Source organism: Symphalangus syndactylus, chromosome 5 (assembly GCF_028878055.3).
Source record: "Symphalangus syndactylus isolate Jambi chromosome 5, NHGRI_mSymSyn1-v2.1_pri, whole genome shotgun sequence".
NCBI lineage: Eukaryota > Metazoa > Chordata > Mammalia > Primates > Hylobatidae > Symphalangus > Symphalangus syndactylus.
This window is the reverse complement of record NC_072427.2, coordinates 66,302,271-66,321,118: the sequence shown is the minus strand read 5'-3', so window position 1 is coordinate 66,321,118 and position 18,848 is coordinate 66,302,271. Positions and strand designations below refer to the sequence as shown.

At 45.8% G+C, this 18,848-nt stretch overlaps 1 protein-coding gene across 35 annotated transcripts in view; it reads right to left on the bottom strand.

The window, feature by feature from the left end:
• Positions 1 to 2,874: 2,874 nt before the first annotated feature.
• The window catches only part of NUSAP1 (nucleolar and spindle associated protein 1), a 96,245-nt gene continuing 80,271 nt past the window's right edge, over positions 2,875 to 18,848 (bottom strand). For 10 of the 35 annotated variants that reach the window (XM_063639137.1, XM_055278773.2, XM_063639133.1 and 7 more), the window contains 5 exons: positions 18,431 to 18,618; positions 11,695 to 11,852; positions 7,776 to 7,892; positions 6,300 to 6,408; positions 2,875 to 3,835 (listed from right to left, as the gene is read on the bottom strand). In XM_063639137.1, the coding sequence (XP_063495207.1) occupies positions 3,742 to 3,835; positions 6,300 to 6,408; positions 7,776 to 7,892; positions 11,695 to 11,852; positions 18,431 to 18,618 (666 nt within the window). In that variant the 3' untranslated portion in view covers positions 2,875 to 3,741. The remainder of the gene's footprint in view (positions 3,836 to 6,299; positions 6,409 to 7,775; positions 7,893 to 11,694; positions 11,853 to 18,430; positions 18,619 to 18,848) is intronic. The other 25 variants (XM_055278775.2, XM_063639136.1, XM_063639134.1 and 22 more) reach the window with 5 other exon arrangements.

The window sequence follows — 18,848 nt, the reverse complement described above, 5'->3', positions numbered from 1 at the left end:
AAAACAGGGTTTCACCATGTTGACCAGGCTGGTCCTGAACCCCTGACCTCAGGTGATCCGCCCAAGGCAATAACTCAGTAAATCACAGAGACTTACTTACTCCTATGGTTTCTTCTAAGGCTTTTGTAATTTTAGTTCTAACACTTAGGTCTATGCTTTTTTTTTTCGAGATGGAGTCTTGCTCTGTGGCCCAAGCTGGAGTGCAGTGGCATGATCTCAGCTCACTGCAACCTCTGCCTCCTGGTTCAAGCAATTCTCCTGCTTCAGCCTCCTGAGTATCTGGGATTACAGTCATGTGCCACCATACCCGGCTAATTTTTTTTTTTGTGACGGAGTCTTGCTCGGTCACCAGGCGGGAGTGTAGTGGCACGATCTCGGCTCACTGCAACCTCCATGCCTCCCGGGTTCAAGCGATTCTCTGCCTTAGCCTCCCGAGTAGCTGGGATTACAGGTGCCCGCCACCACGCCTGGCTAATTTTTGTATTTTTAGTAGAGACAGGGTTTCACCATTTTGGCCAGGCTAGTCTTGAGCTCCTGACCTCGTGATCCACCCATCTTGGCCTCCCAAAGTGCTGGGATTACAGGTGTGAGCCACCTCACCTGGTCCCTCTTTCATCGCTTTTTTTTTTTTTTGGAGACTGAGTCTCACTCTATTGCCCTGGCTGGAGTGCAGTGGCATGATCTCGGCTTGCTGCAAGCTCCGCCTCCTGGGTTCACGCCATTCTCCTGCCTCAGCCTCCAGAGTAGCTGGGACTACAGGCGCCCACCACCACGCCCGGCTAATTTTTTTGTATTTTTAGTAGAGATGGGGTTTCACCGTGTTAGACAGGATGGTCTCTGTCTCCTCACCTCATGATCTGCCCGCCTTGGCCTCCCAAAGTGTTGGGATTACAGGCGTGAGCCACTGTGCTCGGACTTTTTTTTTTTTTTTTTGAGACAGCGTGTCGCTTTATCACCCAGGCTTGAGTGCAGTGGCACGATCTCGGCTCACGGCAAGCTCCGCCTCCTGGGTTCACACCGTTCTCCTACCTCAGCCTCCTGAGTAGCTGGGACTACAGGCACCCGCCACCACACTCAGCTAATTAATTTTGTTTTTTGTATTTTTAGTAGAGATGGGGTTTCACCATGTTAGCCAGGATGGTCTCCATCTCCTGACCTCATGATCCGCCGACCTTGGCCTCCCAAAGTGCTGGGATTACAGGCGTGAGCCACCATGCCCACCCTATTTTTTTTTTTTTTAAGAAATAGAATCTTGCTATGTTGCTCAGGTTGAAGTATAGGGGCTATTCACAGGAGTGCTTATAATGCACCACAGTCTTTGATCTCCTGGGCTAAAGTCATCTTGCCACTTCAGCCTCTCAAGTGTCTGAGACTACAGGAGTATACACTACTGTGCTCAGCCCTGTGATCAATTTTAAGTTAAGTTTTGTGTATGGTATAAAGGTCCAAATTCATTTTTTGCATCTGAGTATCCAGTTGTCTATTAGTCATTGCTAGTATATGGAAATACAGGGGTCAGGCTCAGTGGTTCACACTTATAATCCCAGCACTTTGGGAGGCTGAGGTGGGAGGATCACTTGCCCAGGAGTTTGAGACCAGCCTGGGCAACATAGTGAGACTCTGTCTCTAAAAATAAAATAAATTAGCCAGGTGTGGTAGCACACACCTGTAGACTTAGCTACTTGGGACACTGCAGTAGGAGGATCCCTTGAGCCCATGAGGTCAAGGTTATAGTGAGCTATGATCTTACCACTGCACACCAGCCTGGGTGACAGACCAACACCGTGTCTCTAAAAAAAAAAAAAAAAAAAAAAAAAACAATAATTAGGCCAGGTGTGGTGGCTAACCGCTGTAATCCCCAGCACTTTGGGAGGCCAAGGCTGGCACATCACGAGGTCAAGAGATAGAGAGTATTGCTTGAACTTGGGGAAGAGGTGGAGGTTGCAGTGAGCCAAGATCACACCACTGCACTCCAGCCTGGGTGACAAAGACAGACTCTGCCTCATAAAAAAAAAAAAAAGACAAAAATATAATTGTTGGGTCTTGATCTTTTTTTTTTTTCGAGACAGAGTCTCACTCTGTTGCCCTGGCTGGAATGCAGTGGCGTGATCTTGGCTCATTGCAACCTCCATCTCCCGGGTTGAAGTGATTCTCCTGCCTCAGCCTCCTGAGTAGCTGGGATTACAGGCGCCCGCCTCCACGCCTGGCTAATTTTTGTATTTTTAGTAGAGATGTGGTTTCACCATGTTGGCCAGGCTGGTCTCCAACTCCTGACTTCAAGTGATCTGCCTGCCTTGGCCTCCCAAAGTGCTGGGATTACAGGTGTGAGCCACTGTGTCTGGCCAGAGTTGTTGGGTATTGATCTTCTACGTTGCAACCTTACTGAATTTATTACTTCTAGGAGTTTTTTAGTGGAGTCCTTAGGATTTTCTCTATGTAAGATCCTGGTGGTTTTTTCTTTTTTTCAGATAGGGTCTCACTACCTAATGGCATGGCTAGATTACACGGTAGACATACTGTTAACTTTTCAAAGAAACTAGCAAACTTTTTCAAAGTGGTTGTGACATTTTACATTTCCATCAGATGTGTATTTGACCCTGAATTTTTAAAATTGATCTGATCTCTTCCCCTCGATAGGAAAATCTGAGTGTTTCCAGTATCCGGGAGTGTGCCATGTCCTAAAGCCTCGTATATACAAAACAGCATTTAATAAAACCTGAGAGGTACTCTGGGAATATAAAGGAAGCATACTGCCGTTTCTTTTTTGAATGGAAGCAGTGGTCAGGAAGGGCATACAAAGGGTATGTATAAACTCTTGTTAAGCCTAGCTGCTCACCTAAATCTTGGAAGACTTATGTTTACAAAGAATGAATCTACCACAATGAGAAAAAATTTTATTTATGACAATCTTGAGCAGTATAAAACTCAGAAGCTCCACTGAGGTGAAGGAAACATGGACATGATACTAAGCAAAGTCTAGTCTTTTCCATAAAATGAATAAGAAGTACATTTGGTGGAGTTTGAGACCAGCCTGGGCAACACAGTGAGACCCTGTCTCTAAAAGCATTAAAGCATTAATCCTCGCATTTCGATAGGGGTATGTAGCTTTTAAGTAAGCAATGTTAGAATGAGTTGTAGAGTTTTATTTTTGCGAATATAGTGAGTAACAGATGGCAATTACATGAGGCTATTTCAACGAAGGTACATAAGCCTAAACAATTTCACCTAGGTAAAATATTGATGTCATAACCAAACTATATGGCCCCATTTCATAAAGGTTACTATATTCTATAGAGAATGAAGAGGTGGCCTTTCTATCCCAGCTTACCCTGTTCTTGTTATTCAAATTCTCCTGAAGCTTGTATAACTAGCTGCCATCAGGTAAATGCTATTGGCTAGCAGAAGACTGCAGTTCTGTTAATATTAGAACCAGCAGGAGGAACTTGGGAACTTGACATTAAAAATCTAGAAACAGAATTTTAGGATGGGTTTCATTAGAAACCTGAATTATTTACAGAGTTAAGTAAAAACCATCCCAAAGAATTTGAGCTTTAAGGTGATAACGTCTTTTCAGAGATCGTAGCACATGAAGAACCCATGGACACTGCATAGAATATGAACAGTTAGCAGAAAAAGATCTCGTGACTAAAGTGGGGAAGACAGCAAAAAAAAAAAAAAAAAAAAATTACAAAAGGAAAAAAGTTGAGAATACAGGAATATTTACAAGATGTTAAAAAATTATTAATCTTCAGCCAAAATGAGGCCCCTTCGCATTCCCAAAACCTTTGCTTTCTTCTCCTTTCGTTCTTGCTCGCGTTTCTTCCGTTGCTCTTCCCTGAGAGGGATAGGTCACACGTTAAGCTCTAGGGAGGCTCCAAAACAGACACTTTAAAGCAACTATTGTTGGACTAACACCCAAACTTTCAAGTAATGACATCCAGCATACTTGCATAAAACAGACTTTTAGAGGGCACTGTGCCCTGCCTAGTGTTTCTAACACCTGTTTGTCATTGTTGTGTTAAAGGGCTAGAAACTGATATTTTCCTTTTGTTAACTCGGTACTCTAAAATCATGCATGGAGGCCGGGCGCGATGGCTCATGCCTGTAATCCCAGCACGTTAGGAGGCCAAGGCAGGCGGATCACTTGAGGTCAGGAGTTTGAGACCAGCCTGGTCAAAATGGTGAAATCCCATCTCTACTAAAAATACAAAAAAGGTAGCCAGGTGTGGTGGTGCATGCCTATAATCACAGCTACTGGGGAGACTGAGGCAGGAGAATCCCTTGAACCCGGGAGGTGGAGGTTGCAGTGAGCCGAGATCACGCCACTGCACTCCAGACTGGGCGACAGAGCGAGACTCTGTCTCAAAACAAACAAAAATAAATAAAAAATAAGATCATGCATGGAATTGGAGTCAGAAGACACCTTGGTGATTGAATCCAACTCTTGTTATTTTACAGTTTGCTTTAGGCCAGATGCAGTGGCTCACACCTATAATCCCAGCATTTTGGGAGGCCAAGGTGGGAGGATCCCTTGTGCCCAGGAGTTCAAGGTGAAAGTAAGCTATGATCATGCCATTGCACTCCAGTCTGGGTGACAAAAATTAAGACCCTGTCTCTAAGAAAAAAAAAAATTTGTTTTAAATGAGAAATGTCTATGCCTAGAAATCAAAGTTGACCAGGTGCGGTGGCTCATGCCTGTAATCCCAGCACTTTGGGAGGCCAAGGTGGGTGGATCATTTGAGATCAGCAGTTTGAGACCAGCCTGGCCAAGATGGTGAAACCCCGTCTCTACTAAAAATACAAAAATTAGCTGCACGCGGGGGCGGGAATTTATAATCCCAGCTACTCGGGAGGCTGAGGCAGGAGTATCACTTGAACCTGGGAGGCAGAGGTTGCAGTGAGCCAAGATCGCACCACCGCACTCTAGCCTGGGCAACAGAGCCAGACTCCTTCTCAAAAAAAAAAAAAAAGATAATATAATCTTGGGCTTTTTCTTTTTTTTTTGGTTTGTCTAATCCTCTGAAAGAAGAGCATAATGGCAAACTCAGTAGATCCTGGTTCTAGTTCTATTCCTGTCACTAAACTATGTGATTTTGAGCTTGACTTTTGACTTTGATTTCTTTTTTCTTTTTTTTTTAGAGACGGAGTTTTGCTCTTGTTGCCCAGGCTGGAGTGCAATGGCGCAATCTTGGCTCACCACAACCTCCGCCTCCCTGGTTCAAGCGATTCTCTTGCCTCAGCCTCCCAAGTAGCTGGGATTACAGGCATGCGCCACCATGCCCGGCTAATTTTGTATTTTTGGTAGAGATAGGGTTTCTCCATGTCTTGAACTCCTGACATCGTGATCCACCCACCTTGGCCTCCCAGAGTACTGGGATTACAGGCGTGAGCCACCTTGCCCGGCCAACTTAATAACAGTGAGCAAAGGCCTTGGTGGCAGTCGTGTATAGCCATGAGTCAAATGATAGGTAACCCTGTGTCACGACAGTCCGAGCAGGGAATCTGGGGCCCAACCATGACTTGATGCAACCCAGGATGAGCTCTGGCTTTAACTTGGTTTTCATGCTGAAGGAAGCCTCTAAGGACCGTCCTGGGTTTTTCCTCTTTATAGGGCCTTGATGCCTTGTAAGCCTGGTTTCCTTAGGAGTGAGGAATTTATGTCTATCTGGATAGGTAAGTGCCCTGGGCTGCTGGGCATTGGTATTTGGAGAGATACCCATATGCCCTGTGTTTAGGCAGATGAGTCATACAAGAGCAGTGCTCTGAATCTGGGTCTTCTTCTGAATCACCTGCAGAGCCTTGGAAACAATGCAGGTGCTTGGGCCTCACCCCAAACCTGCTGATTTGGAGTCCATTACACTGGAACCTAGGCACATGTACTCAGAAAGTTCTATACATGATACCACTTTTTTTTTTGAGACGGAGTCTCAATCTGTCGCCCAGGCTGGAGTGCAGTGGCGTGATCTCGGCTCTCTGTAAGCTCTGCCTCCCAGGTTCCTGCCTCAGTCTCCTGAGTAGCTAGGACTACAGGTGCCCGCCACCACGCCTGGCTAATTTTTTGTATTTTTAGTAGAGACGGGGTTTTACCATGTTAGCCAGGATGGTCTTGATCTCCTGACCTCATGATCTGCCCGCCTCGGCCTCCCAAAGCGCTGGGATTACAGGCATGAGCCACCACGCACCGCCATGATACCACTTCTAACCTCCTCTGAAGACACCACTATTACTGAGCCTCTATCCCTCAGAGGTGCTGCTTTTGAAATTAAAATAATTGTAAAGCTGGATAATTATGTACTTACTTTGTCTGGAGATGGGGTTGTTTGTAAGTTTTCTTGTAGAAGTTAATTCTGTTGACATGTTGATTTAGATAATTATTTTCTTTAGATTGCCCCCATGGTTTTAGCTTTCCTAGTTTAGGACAGAGACAAAGAATTTTAAAAAGATTGTTTGATTTATATTCCCAACTTCATTCTCTTCATCTGTAGTTACCTGCTATCAACATTTATACTTTTTTTTTTCTTTGAGATAGAATCTCACTCTGTCACTCAGTTTGGGGTGCAGTGGTGTGATCTGATCTTAGCTCACAGCAACCTCCGCCTCCTGGGCTCAAGTGATCCTCCCAACTCAGACTCATGAGTAGCTGGGACTACATGCACACGCCACCATGCCCAGGTAATTTTTGTATTTTTTAGTAGAGACGGAGTTTCGTCATGTTGCCCATGCAGGTCTCGAGCCCCTGTTCTCAAGTAATCTGCCTGCCTTGGCCTCCCAAAGTGCTGGGATTACAGGCGTGAGCCACTGCGTCCAACCAATTTGCAAATTTATAAAAAGAACTGGGACCAAATTTCTGGAAGTTTATGTGTTGCTTTTTTTTTTTAATTTAAATTTAATTATTATTATTATTTTTTAATTTTTTTGACAGAGTCTCGTTCTGTCGCCCAGGCTGGAGTGCAGTGGTGCGGTCTTGGCTCACTGCAAGCTCTACCTCCTGGGTTCACGCCATTCTCCCACCTCAGCCTCAAGTAGCTGGGACTACAGGTGCCCACCACCACGCCCAGCTAATTTTGTTTTCGTATTTTTAGTAGAGACGGGGTTTCAATGTGTTAGCCAGGATGGTCTCGATCTCCTGAACTCATGATCCACCTGCCTCGGCCTCCCAAAGTGCTGGGATTACAGGCGTGAGCCACCACACCCAGCCTGTTTTTGAGGCATGGTCTCACTATGTTGCCCAGGCTGGAGTGCAGTGGCGCAATCTTGGCTCACTGCAACCTCTGCCTCCTAGGTTCAAGTGATTGTCCTGCCTCAGCCTCCTGAGTAGCTAGGATTACAGGTGCCACCACCACACCAGGCTAATGTTCTTATTTTTTTTCAGTAGAGATGGGGTTTCACCATGTTGGCCAGGTTGATCTCGAACTCCTGACCTCAAATGATCTGCCCACCTAAGCCTCCCAAAAGTGCTGGAATTACAGGCAAGAGCCACTGCGCCCAGCCACAGAATTTGTTTATTCTTAAGTTTTTATTTTTTATTTTAATTTTTTAGATGGAGTTTCGCTCTTGTTGCCCAGGCTGGAGTGCAATGGCGTGGTCTCGGCTCACTGCAACCTCTATCTAACAGGTTCAAGTGATTCTCCTGTCTCAGCCTCCCAAGTAGCTGGGATTACAGGTGTCTGCCACCATGCCTGGCTAATTTTTGTATGTTTAGTAGGTGTGAGCCACTGCGTCCCACCAATCTTAAGTATTTTACAGGCCCTGTAGCTCAAAACACTCCCACATACCTTTGTGTGGTTCATAGTTGAGGGGACGAGACAAACTTGCTTTAAGATCAAACACTGGTTTCTTACTGGAGACTGGAGTCTGTGTTGCCTCAGTTGTCAGCTTGAATGGGGTAATAACTAAAAACACACCGAAAAAACCCAAGAGCTTAATTAGAAACAAAGACCTGGTAAAGTGTTTATTAAAGTGTTACTTCTCTTTTTTTTTTTGAGACGGAGTCTCACTCTGTCGCCCAGGCTGGAGTGCAGTGGCGCAATCTCGGCTCACTGCAAGCTCCGCCTCCCGGGTTCACGCCATTCTCCTGCCTCAGCCTCTTCGAGTAGCTGGGACTACAGGCGCCCGCCACCACGCCCGGCTAATTTTGTGTATTTTTAGTAGAGATGGGGTTTCACTGTGGTCTGGATCTCCTGACCTCGTGATCCGCCCACCTCGGCCTCCCAAAGTGCTGGGATTATAAGCGTGAGCCACCGCGCCCAGCTAAAGTGTTACTTCTCAATCTTAAAAATACATGTTACAGGCTGGGCATGGTGGCTCACGCCTGTAATCCCAGCACTTTGGGAGGCCAAGGCAGGCGGATCATGAGGTCAGGAGATCGAGACCATCCTGGCCAACATAGTGAAACTCCGTCTCTACTAAAATACAAAAATTAGCCAGGCGTGGTGGCACGTGCCCAAAATCCCAGCTACTCAGGAAGCTGAGGCAGGAGAATCCCTTGAACTAGGGAGTGGGAGGTTGCAGCGAGCCGAGATTGCACCACAGCACTCTAGCCTGGTGACAGAGTGAGACTGTGTCTCAAAAACAGAAAAAAGTTTTATAGCTTGAATGTTTGTATCTCCTGTAACCCCAAATTCATATTGAAATCCTAACTGTCAAAATGACTGGTGTAAGGAAATATGGCCTTTGGGAGGTAAATAGGTCACGAATGGGATTCAGGGCCTTATATAGGGACCCCATAGAATTTTCTCTAGCTCTCTTTCTGCCACATGAGCATACAACAAGAAGTTGGTAGTCTGCTACCTGGAAAAGAGCCCTCACCAGAATCATGCTAGTGCCCTGATCTGCCCTCATCCAGCCTCCAGAACTATGAGAAAGAAATTACTGCTGTTTATAAGATACAGTCTTTGGTGCTTTGTTATATAATAGCAGCCGCAAAGGACTAAGACAATCTACATGAATAGTCTGAAATAGATGAGAGTCTGAAGTAAGGGTTAAAATGGAGAAAAGGGAAGAAAACAATAATTGAGGGAAGCTGACCATTGAGATTAATTTCCTTTGCTAAGCAGCTTTGTAAATGTTCTGAATATCATGACATTTCCTAGGATCAGCTGGGAGTTTAGAATTCTGTTGAAGGAAATGACAGTAACTTTTCAGCTTATTTCCCTGATAACAGATACCCATAAAAATTACATATTATTAATAGTATTATCATTAACATAAATAAACACAAAAAGAATCTAATCACATAGTTGAAAAGATTCATGACCTGGTGGCTCATACCTGTAATCTCAGCACTTCGGGAGGCTGAGGCAGGAGGATTGTTTAAAGTCAGGAATATTATTAATAAGGGCTCTTATCACTTCAGAATATTAATTTTTGGCTTGGCGCGGTGGCTCACGCCTGTAATCCCAGCACTTTGGCAGGCCGAGGTGGGTGGATCACGAGGTCAGGAGATCAAGACCAACCTGGCCAATACGGTGACACCCTGTCTCTACCAAAAATACAAAAATTAGCCGGGCGTGGTGGCAGGCAACTGTAGTCCCAGCTACTCAGGAGGCTAAGGCAGGAGAATGGCGTGAACCCAGGAGGCGGAGTTTGCAGTGAGCCGAGATGGTGCCACTGTACTCCAGCCTGGGTGATAGAGCGAGACTCCGTCTCAAAAAAAAAAAAAAAGAATATGAATTTTTGTACCATGAAGTTAAAAATATCCAGGATGGTGTAGTTTATTTTTATTTTTTTGAGACGGAGTCTTGCCCTGTCTCCCAGGCTGGAGTACAGTGATGTGATCTCGGCTCAGTGCAACCACTGCCTCCTGGGTTCAAGTGATTCTCAAGCGAGTAGCTGGGATTACAGGCGCGTGCCACCATGCCCGGCTAATTTTCGTATTTTTAGTAGAGACGAGGTTTTGCCATGTTGGCCAGGTTGGTCTCCATGCCACCATGCCCGGCCTAAGGATGGTGTAGTTTAGTTAGCCTTTTTGCTACAGTTGGCCATCAGTTAATCCTTTCTCTCCCTCTCTCTCTCTTTTTTTTTTTTTTTTTTTTGAGACAGGGTCTCACCGTGTTGCCCAGGCTGGCTGGAGTGCAGTGGCACAATCTTGGTTCACTGCAACCTCTGCTTCCTGGTTCAAGCGATTCTCCTACCTCAGCCTCTTGAGTAGCTGGGATGATAGGTGCATGCCACCATGCCCGGCTAATTTTTGTATTTTTGGTAGAGATGGGGTTTCACCATGTTGGCCAGGCTGGTCTTGAAATTCTGACCTCAAGCGATCCACCCACCTCGGCCTCCCAAAGTGCCGGGATTACAGGCAAGAGCCACTGCATCTGGCCAATCCTTTCTTTTCATAGGGGGAAGCCACAGGTCATTGCCAAATGTGAACCCTTGCCTACATCTGTGAAACAGCAATCAGGATCTAAGACCACCTAGTTAAAAAAAGCACAAAACCCTGTGTTCAAGCTATCCCACTGTATCAGTATCAAATGCTGACAGGGAGTAGAACAAGGGGCTGCCATACACTGCCACTGGAAGCACAGATTGGTACAATTCATTCAGGACAGTAAATGTCTGCATATTTTCCAATCCAGCTGTCCTGCTTCTAGGTCTAGGGAAACTCTTGCACATGTACAGGAGACATGTTTAAGAGTATTCATAGCAACATCATATATAATAATGGAAGCTGGAACCACCCACATGTTCATGAATAGTAAAATAGATAAACTGACATATACTCATACCACTGAAAAATACTGTGAAAATGAGTCAACATGGTTGAATCTTGAAACATGAAGTCTGTGGTCTGGGATCTTGTTAGTGTCAGAGTCCTCCAGGACCTTTCCGAGGCTGTAATGAATACTGTGCTCGTCCTCCGAATCTCTGAGTCCCACAAGGGGCACAGTGCCCTTCCTGGAGGGTCACCATTTTAGGATTAGATGGAGCTCTCAGGCAGATATCTGGTTTTTGCTTATGTCTCTGGCATTTCCCTCACATGTCTCCTGTACATGTGCAAGAGTTTCCCTAGACCTAGAAGCAGGACAGCTGGATTGGAAAATATGCAGACATTTACTGTCCTGAATAAATTGTACCAATCTGTGCTTCCAGTGGCAGTGTATGGCAGCCCCTTGTTCTACTCCCTGTCAGCATGTGATACTGATACAGTGGGATAGCTTGAACACAGGGTTTTGTGCTTTTTTTAACTAGGTGGTCTTAGATCCTGATTGCTGTTTCACAGATGTAGGCAAGGGTTCACATTTGGCAATGAAAAATATACTATGGTAAAATTTTTGCTTTTGATTATAGAAATGGAAAGGGTTTAAAGAAACAGATACAGGCTGGGTGCCGTGGCTCACACTTGTAATCCCAGCACTTTGGTAGGCCGAGGCGGGCAGATCACCTGAGGTCAGGAGTTTCAGACCAGCCTGACGAACATGGTGAAACTGTCTCTATTAAAAATACAAAATTAGCTGGGCATGGTGGCATGTGTCTGTAATCCCAGCTACTCAGGAGGCTGAGGCAGGAGAATTGCTTGAACCTGGGAGGCAGAGGTTGCAGTGAGCTGAGATCGTGGCATTACACTCTAGCCTGGGTGACAAAAGCGAAACTGTATCTCAGAAAAAAACAAATGAACAAAAAAACAGATACACGTAATCATTTTGGGAAGTTACATGGCTTAAAAATGAAACAGATTTCTTTTTTTTTTTTTTTTACCAGCAGCAGAATTCCCCTTGATGGTCTTTAATTTGTGTGTCCCAAGCACAGCCTCGCCTTTTGGGGTGCCCCCAGACACGGTCACATGTGCAGACTTTCTGGCTGGAGTCTTGGTCAGTGAACGCTTATGCTCATTATCTTTAGTAGCAGCTGAAAACCTAAATAGGACAGCAGAGTACAAGACATGAGTACTGTGGCAAGAGTAACTTGTGTCTAGCTTATAAATAAAACCACTTGACTATCAGGAAGCAGTGAAAAGGGCCTCAATTAATACTCGTCATAGGAATGAACCTCTTTTGCAGAAGAGACATATTCCTAAAAGGCTAATGCTAAATTAAATCACATATTATCTAACGTTATTTGTAAAATATGTTCTTGTCTTTTCTGCTCTCCCTGCCTTGGACAATGATGGTGGTGGAGGAATAGGCGTGGAGGCCTCATTATAGTCCAAGAGGCAAGCCAAAAGCTCCCCTTCCTCCTCCTCCTCCTCCGGGTGAGGGGAAGTCACAGGTAGCAGAAGACTGCTATGCTAGGTGAGTGGTGAGAACAGCTCTTGTATGTTCCTAAAAGAATGTCATTCATTTGCGTGGTAGAGAAATAAGCCCATTCTTTACATATGGCAAATTGCCACAAATGTATTTGATTGATTGACTGATAGTATTTTTCCTACATTTTAACATCTCTGAAATTTGGATGTGTTTTTATAATTCATAAGATGTCAATAGTTAATTGGTAGTGTTTTTTCTTGAGACAGGTTCTGGCTCTATCACCCAGGCTGGCGTGCAGTGGTGTGACTCAGCTTGCTACAACCTCTGCCTCCTAGGCTCAAGCCATCCTCCTGCCTCAGCCTCCCAAGTGGCTGGGACTATGGGTGTGTGCCACTGCGTCTGGCTAATTTTTTCTTTTCTTTTTTTCTTTTTTTTTTGAGATGGAGTTTTGCTCTGTCGCCCAGGCTGGAGTGCAATGGTGCGATGTTGGCTCACTGCAACCTCTGCCTCCCAGGTTCAAGCGATTCTACTGCTTCAGCCTCCCCAGTAGCTGGGATTACAGGCATGCACCACCATGCCTGGCTAATTTTCTATTTTTAGTAGAGATGGGGTTTCACCATGTTGGTCAGGCTGGTCTCAAACTCCTGACCTCAGGTGATCCGCCTGCCTCAGTCTCTCAAAGTGCTGGGATTACAGGCATGAGCCACTGCGCCCAGCTAATTTTTATATTTTTAGTAGAGATGGGGTTTTGCCATGTTGGCCAGGCTGGTCTCAAACTCTTGGGCTTAAGCCATTCACCCATTTGGCCTCACCAAGTGCTGGGATTATAGGCGTGAGCCACTTTGCCCGGCCAGTAGTGATTTTTCTTTTTTTTTAGACGGAGTCTCATTCTGTCACCCAGGCTGGAATGCAGTGGCACGATCTCAGCTCACTGCAAGCTCTGCCTCCTGGGTTCACACCATTCTCCTGCCTCAGCCTCCCAAGTAGCTGGGACTATAGGCGCCCGCCACCACACCCGGCTATTTTTTTTGTATTTTTAGTAGAGATGGGGTTTTACTGTTAGCCAGGATGGTCTCGATCTTCTGACCTCGTGATCCGCCCGTCTCGGCCTCCCAAAGTGTTGGGATTACAGGCGTGAGCCACAGCGCCTGGCTGATTTTTCTTTCTTTCTTTCTTTTTTTTTTTGGAGATGGAGTCTCGCACTGTTGCCCAGGCTGGAGTGCAGTGGCGCGATCTCAGCTCACTACAACCTCTGGCTTCCAGGTTCAAGCAATTCTTGCCTCAGCCTCCCAAGTAGCTGGGATTACAGGCAACTGCCACTATGCCTGGCTAATTGTTTTGTATTTTTAGTAGAGACAGGGTTTCACTATGTTGGCCAGGCTGGTCTTGAACTCCTGACCTCGTGATCTGCCCGCCTCGGCCTCCCAAAGTGCTGGGATTACAGGTGTGAGCCACCATGCCCGGTCTAATTTGTCTTAATGGTTCATAAAATAACAATGAGCCTTCATTCAATTAATAGTATCTTATGGTGTGAAGTCCAGATCCACCTGTACATTGCGGTGAAGCAAGGGCCAAACCTCTGACCATGGTGTTCTTTTTTTTTTTGAGACAACATTTCGCTCTTGTTGCCTAGGCTGGAGTGCAATGGTGTGATCTTGGCTCACTGCAACCTCCATCTCCTGGGTTCATGCGATTCTCCTGCCTCAGCCTTCCAAGTAGCTGGGAATATAGGTGCGCACCACCATGCCCAGATAATTTTGTATTTTTAGTACAGACGAGGTTTCACCATGTTGGTCATGGCTGGTCTTGAACTCCTGACCTCAGGTGATCCACCCAACTCGGGCTCCCAAAGTGCTAGGATTACAGGCATGAGCCACTGCACCTGGACCATAGTGTTCTTAAATGAAATCAGAACCACCAATTACAGGTACTTCATATTCCAAGCTAATTAAATAAATAGAATTCTAAACTTAAAGCCATTTTTAAGTTTTAAAAACTACATTGGAGGAATAGGAAAAAAAACAATCTGATTAAAACATGGGAAGGCTGGGTGAGATGGTTCACACCTATAATCCCAGTACTTTGGGAGGCCAAGGCAGGAAGATCGCTTCATCCTGGGAAGTCAAGGCTGCAGTGAGCCATTACTGCGTTACTGAATTCTAGCCTGGGTGACAGAGCAAGATCATATCTCAAAAATAGAGGCCGGGCGTGGTGGCTCACGCCTGTAATCCCAGCACTTTGGGAGGCCAAGGCAGCAGATCACGAGGTCAGGAGATCGAGACCATCTTGGCTAACATGGTGAAACCCCGTCTCTACTAAAAATACAAAAAAAAATTAGCCAGGCGAAGTGGTGGGTGCCTGTAGTCCCAGCTACTCGGGAGGCTGAGGCAAGAGAATGGCGTGAACCTGGGAGGCGGAGCTTGCAGTGAGCCGAGATTGCGCCACTGCACTCCAGCCTGGGCAACAGAGCCAGACTCCATCTCAAAAAAAAAAAAAAAAAAAAAAAAAAAGAATAGGCCAGGTGTAGTGGTTCACACCTGTAATCCCAGCACTTTGGGAGGGCAAGGCAGGTGGATCACTTGAGGCCAGGATTTCTAGACCAGCCTGGTCAGCATGGTGAAACACTACCTCTACTAAAAATACAAAAAAAAAAAAAAAATTAACTGAATGTGTGGCACACACCTGTAGTCCCAGCTACTCAGGAGGCTGGGGCATGAGAATTGCTTGAACCCAGGAGATGGGGGTCATAGTAAGCCGAGATCGCGCCACTGCACTCCAGCGTGGGTGACAGAGCAAGACTGTCTCAAAAAAAAAAAAGAAGAAAATAAAAAATACAATTATGTTAGATAATTGCACATGTTGGAGAAGGGCTGTCATGTACCAGTTCTATTAGATACTGCAAATGTCTTTAAAAAAGTAGAAAATAAAGTTTTGATATTAGAAGTCATCTGAAGACTTTCATCTATGGGGAGAGTCCCAGTTGAAGGTGACTTTGATGTCAGAAAAGTTACAAGTAAATAAAAACAGGGATCAATGGGGCACGAGATAGTGATGATACTGTAGTTCCCACTAGGTTACGATATTGGTATTTGAGGAAGAGTTAATTTTTCAGTTCACTGTAATAAGATACTTTCTGTAAGCATTTAGCTTCACTTCTATATTTAAGTCAATGGAAAAGTTTCTCCTTAGGCATCTTGGCAGTCATATATTAATAAAATGAAGAATATCTGACTGGGCATGGTGGTTTATGCCTGTATTCTTAGTACTTTGGGAGGCTGAGGCAGGAGGATTGCTTGAGGCCAGGAGTTCAAGACCATCTTGGGCAACATAGCAAGACCTCATCTCTACAAAATAGAAACAAAAGCAAAATAACACATATTTCAGAGTGCTGTCAGCAAGATGGCTGACTAGAGACACCTGGCATTCATCCCCCTACAAGAAAGGACGAAGGCAACAAATAAACAGCTAAGATTTTTAGAATTTTATTTTTGGAGACAGCTTTCACTATGTTGCCCAGGCTGGCCTCAAACTTCTGGACTCAAATGATCCTCCTGCCTCAGCCTCCTGAGTAGCTGGGATTACAGGTGGGAGCCACCACAGAAAAAAGCTAAGATTTGACTGGAGTGTCAACGGGAAAGCACTGGAGTGCATCAGGGGAGTGGAGATGCACCTGTGGTGAATGGAAGCCCAGGAGGGCAGCCAGAGGCATCTAGCCTCTGCAGCCCTGTCTCCTCTACCAGAATCAGATCTGCCCGCAGTCAGGAGGGGATTCCTGTTGTGAAGAAACACTAAACTGAAGATCCCCACCAGCCCCCATTGCTACTGCAAGCACCTAGAGTCCTTACTATGGGAGAATACCCAAGTCTAATAATACCCAAATCTCCCAGTTTGGAGAGCTGCCAGGAATTCCTGCAGCTGCACTGTCCTGGATTAGGAGCACAAGGTGTGCACTCTCTACCCGCCACTAGCTTCTGCAGCACAGAACCATCTTCAGACCAGAGCCACTTCTGGAGTGCACTGTGCTCTGCTGGGGGCTAGTGGCCACTGCACGTATCCATTACTAGGGCTCGATATTCATTTTACCAAGCCCACAGGGGCTTGGTAGGGTTGGCTGCAACACCATGACCCCAGTTGCTTGGAGCCTAGGCAGATGTGCTCAGGGCAAACCTGCCCTTGAGCTGGCCAAACTGCCACATGCCCTCCCTGGAGTAGGAGAGACCCTCAAGCAGCTGACATACTCCGATGCTGGCTGAGTGGCTATGTGCCTGTGGCTAGGGCCTGAGAAACAGCCATGAGATGCCTCACTCCTGCAGAGAAGCCCCTGACCTGCCCAATGCCCCTGTACTCCTAGTAAGGGCCTGAGAGGCAGCGTTGTAAGCAGCCTCTGGTAGACATGCCCTAAGGCCAACCAAGCAGCCATGCAACTGCATACCAGGGCTGAGAAACAGCCCCACGGTCCCAAACCTGGCAAAGCCACCATCACCGCCAACTCTTAGCCTAGGCTACTGAGAGACTTACAAATGCCACTAAAATGCATTACAGCTGAAGAAACTACACAGAGACTATATTCCTGTGCCCACTTAGAACCAAGGCCAACACACCCCACTTAAATGACACCCCCAAGACCTATTCATATGAGTATGTTCTTCCCTATGAAACCTCCTCTATAAAATTGGAAGCAGTGACTTTCCTAAAAGATGTGTAGAAATCAATGCAAGGACACATAAACCATGAAAATGTAGGGAAACAAGTCACCTCCAAAGAAAATGGTAATTCTCCAATAACCCTATTCATAGGGAAGTATATGAAATACCAGAAAAAGAATTCAAAATAATAATCTTAGGGGAACTCAGTGAGATACACAAGAGAATACAGACAAGTCAATGAAATCAGGAAAATAATTCATGATTTGAATGAGAAATTTAAGAGGTACATATACCTGGGTGTGGCCAGGCACAGTGGCTCATGCCTGTAATCCCAGCACTTTGGGAGGCTGAGGCAGGTAGATCACCTGAGGTCAGGAGTTCAAGACCAGCTTGGCCAACATGGTGAAACCCTGTCTCTACTAAAAATACAAAAATTAGCTGGGTGTGGTGGTACGTGCCTGTAGTCCTAGCTACTCGGGAGGCTGAGAATCGCTTGAACCTGGGAGGCAGAAGTTGCAGTGAGTCAAGATCTCGTCACTGCACTCCAGCCTGGGCAATGGAGTGACACTCTGTCTGAATAAAAAAAAAAAAAAAAGAAAAAAAAGGTTGGGTGCAATGGCACGTTTGTAATCTCAACATTTTGGTTGGCCAAGGTGGGATGATCACTTGAGCCCAAGAGTTCAAAACCAGACTGGACAACATAGTGAGACCTTGTGAAATTAGCTGGTCATGGTGGTTTCAAATAGCTAGAAGGAGGATACTAAATATAAAGAAATGATAACTGTTTGAGATGATGGATATGCTAATTACCCTGATCTGACTACCATATATGTATTGAAACATCACTATGAGCCAAGCGCAGTGGCTCACGCTCGTAATCCTAGCACTTTGGGAGGCTGAGGCGGGCAAATCATGAGGCCAGGAGATCGAAACCATCCTGGCTAACATGATGAAAGCCCATCTCTACTAAAAATACAAAAAATTAGCCAGGCATGGTGGCACATACCTGTAGTCCCAGCTACTCGGGAGGCTGAGGCAGGAGAATCACTTGAACCCGGGAGGCGGAGTTTGCAGTGAGCTGAGATTGCACCACTGCACTCCAGCCTGGGTGACAGAGTGAGACCTCATCTCAAAAAAATAAATAAATAAATAAAGAAAAGAAAAAAAAAAAGGCCGGGCGCGGTGGCTCACGCCTGTAATCCCAGCACTTTGGGAGGCCGAGGCGGGCGGATCACGAGGTCAGGAGATCGAGACCATCCTGGCTAACACGGCGAAACCCCATCTCTACTAAAAATACAAAAAATTAGCCGGGCGTGGTGGCGGGTGCCTGTAGTCCCAGCTACTTGGGAGGCTGAGGCAGGAGAATGGCGTGAACCCCAGGGGGCGGAGCTTGCAGTGAGCCGAGATCGCGCCACTGCACTCCAGCCTGGGTGACAGAGCAAGACTCCGTCTCAAAAAAAAAAAAAAAAAAAAGAAAAAAAAAGAAACATCACTATGTACCCTATGAGTATGTACGAATATTATTTGCCAATTAAAAAAAATTTTTTTATATAGTCCATGTGAAATCTTGTTCATGATTACATTTTGGAGTGATTTCTTTACCTGACACCTGTTTTAGCTGCAGAGCTAGCAGAGCGCTTGAGTGACCCCTTCAGACCCAAGGTACTCTGACTTGCAGGGCCACAAGACCGGCCTTGCGAGCGTCGTTGGCTGATGGGAGTAGAAGCCACAGAGAGTCTTCCTCTTGGAGGTACTGGAGTCCTGACCCCTCCTTTATTGATGGGCTGCTGCTGAAGAGAAAATGCACCATTTTAAAAGCTTGGCCTCTCCAACATGGTGAAACCCCATCTCTACTAAAAATACAAAAATTAGCTGGGCGTTGTGGCACGTGCCTATAGTCCTAGCTACTCAGGAGGCTGAGGCGGGAGAATCACTTGAACCCAGGAGGCGGAGGTTGCAGTGACCCAAGATCACGCCAGCCTGGCAACAGAGCAAGACTACATCTCAAAAAAAAAAAAAA